The sequence below is a fragment of the Diadema antillarum genome, unplaced genomic scaffold, assembly GCF_040938485.1.
Source record: "Diadema antillarum isolate AM-2024a unplaced genomic scaffold, OU_Dant_1.0 scf00000151, whole genome shotgun sequence".
NCBI classification, from domain to species: Eukaryota; Metazoa; Echinodermata; class Echinoidea; order Diadematoida; family Diadematidae; genus Diadema; species Diadema antillarum.
The window spans coordinates 1,525,001-1,527,600 of record NW_027271040.1 but is presented as its reverse complement, the minus strand read 5'-3'; the positions used below and the strand labels follow the sequence as shown (position 1 = coordinate 1,527,600).

General features: G+C 38.5%; 1 protein-coding gene across 1 annotated transcript in view; it reads right to left on the bottom strand.

The window, feature by feature from the left end:
• Window positions 1–413: 413 nt before the first annotated feature.
• LOC139721831 (NXPE family member 3-like) overlaps window positions 414–2,600 on the bottom strand; it is a gene marked incomplete at its 5' end in the record, with an annotated part of 15,035 nt that continues 12,848 nt past the window's right edge. The window contains 2 exons of the mRNA XM_071633151.1: window positions 414–1,251; window positions 1,963–2,009. Of these exons, the coding sequence (XP_071489252.1) occupies window positions 446–1,251; window positions 1,963–2,009 (853 nt within the window). The remainder of the gene's footprint in view (window positions 1,252–1,962; window positions 2,010–2,600) is intronic.

Genomic DNA, 2,600 nt, shown 5'->3' with positions numbered 1-2,600 from the left:
TCTCTTTCTTGCTTTTTATCTATCTATCTAGGCCTATCTATCTATCTATCTATCTATCTACCTATACCTACCTATCCATCTATCTATATCTATCTATCTATCTACCTATTTATCTATTTAGCTAGCCAGCTAACTATCTACTGTACATATATATATATATATATATATATATATATATATATGATATATTGAAACAAAGAAAAGGAAACTGACCAGAAACAAATGATAAATAATGAAAACTTTGAGCAAAGAAATCCCGATGAAAAACCAATTTTCTTTTCTCAAAGTATGTAACTATATATATATATATATATATATATATATATACATATTTATATATATATATTTATTTATTTATTCATCTATCTATCTATCTATCTATCTATCTATCTATCTATCTATCTATCTGGATAGCTCTCTGTCTTCTCTCTTTCTCTCACTCTTTTCATCCGTGAGGGCATATGTAGGAGAGGAGATGGTTGCTGAGATTTTCGAGATGATATGCTCCAGGATGAATTGTGTGAGGGTGAAGATGGGCGTTGGTCATGTCCCAGGAGTCGAGGAGACCCACTTTGGGGTAACCCGCCAGCACCTCTCGCAAGACTTCGTTCAGATCCCGCGCGTAGTAGTCGCTGGCGTACACGATCGTGTCCAGCTTTTCGTGGTCTCGCGTGTTTGGAGTGTTGAAGATGACCTTAGTCAGAGGGCTCCTTTGGTGGAGCTTTTCCACCTCGCTTAGGATGGTCCGGATTCGTTCCTTGTACAAGGACGTTTTATGCGGCGTGAAGTGTCGCCATATGGATATCACGATCACGCTGTCCCTGTCCACGTTTAAGTCGTGGATGATGTTGGCGAGGTATTTGACGTCGTGGATGTCGTACACAACGTCGTCTCCGAGTGGATAGCCATGAGTGAAGTAGACCATGCTGATCTCACCCCACTTGTCTTCCGCCACCAGTGGACCGACGTCGGCTCGCATGAATAGTTCCCCATGAGTGATGGTGAGGTTGCCAAGTCGCGACATGAAGTAGTCGAAAAGCTTTTTCACCGTGGAGTCGCCGAGGAAAAATACCGTTTTCCCGCGCAGACATCGCCGTGTTGCCCCTAGAGACGACGAGAATCGCAGGATGTTGCAGTACGGAGAGACCCATACGTCGTTTGCGTAATAGCCCGAGACGATCGTGCCGTTGCTATGGAAGTTGGGTTTGCAGGGAGGCAATGGCTGCGTCGATCCGACGGATGCATTGTTTACTTCAAGTTTGGTTGGGGGGGGGGGGGGAGGGGAGAGAAAACATGACAAAAATCACAATAGAAATCATCAAATCGGGTAGAAGCGTTGTGATACATATGTAACTTTCTCTCTAAAAATACTTAGTTGATTTACTTCTCTTTAAACTTTATTTACTTTGCATTCTCAACACTATCTTCCCATCATGTCCTGAGAATCAACTTTACACGGCGTTTTCCTCATTAAGTGTATATCGTAGAATCATATGAAAAAAAAGTTAAAACATACAAATAGAATGAATTGAATTGAAATGAATGAAAATTCTACTTTGGTTATAACTCTCTGTTTTTCCACATGTTATTCGTTTCCCAAGGATGTTCTTGTTATTCTTTATCAATTTATGCATCTTTAACTTTGTGGACGAGTGTGGAATAAAATGATCAGTTAATCAAACTGTCAATCTTTGTGTTCGCGTAAAACATTAAAAGAAAAGAAAAATACACAAACATTAATTCGCAGAACAGACAAATCAATAACAATGCACGGTAATTATGATTAATTAGAAGCAATAATTCCCTATTCCCGTGATGCAACGATCATACATTCAGTTTTGGTAAAGATTAACATACGTGTAGGTGTAAGAACTCTGATCTGCATTAATCAATACTTAGGTGGTGGCCTGACTGCATAGCCTCAGTAGCAATATATCATGAAGTGTTTCCATTCGGACTCACCATTTTTAATTTCGTAATCCTTAGAGTGGAGAATCCCATCCGCACTCCTGAAACGAGAAAAACACGGAAAAGCATGCGACGAGGATAAAAGGTAATTCTTTCAAAATCATGGACGTGTACATAATGTGCTCGAAAGAAACAAAAGTAATGTGCATCTCTTGTAATAAACATGTACAGGGGCGGATCCAGAAATTCCGAAAGGGGGGGGGGACGCCAAAAATATTTCTGGTGCCACTTCCGGGTTTAATGAGCTGACAAGCAAAAAAAAAAAGAAAAGAAGAAGAAGAAAGAAAATGCTTTAGCGCGCAATTTTCTGTTTCTCGTGCCGCGTCGTCCCTTCATTTTTTCTTGTTATTTCTTTTGTTTTAAAAAAATGGACCTCTGGATCCGCTTATGATGTATTTTCAATTCAAATAAATCATGAAAAAATGTTATAGTACATAAGCATACATCGGGAAAACAAAGCACACTTTGGAATAGAAACCAAGAAAAAATAAAGCGATGGAAATGAGTGATCTACTAAGAAGCAAAGCTTTTTAAACGTGTTAATCACTCGAAAAATCAATAACAATATACAAATTACATATATTATGGAAATTCATTTAAATATGTCCCATTAAAACATTTGAATTTTATAT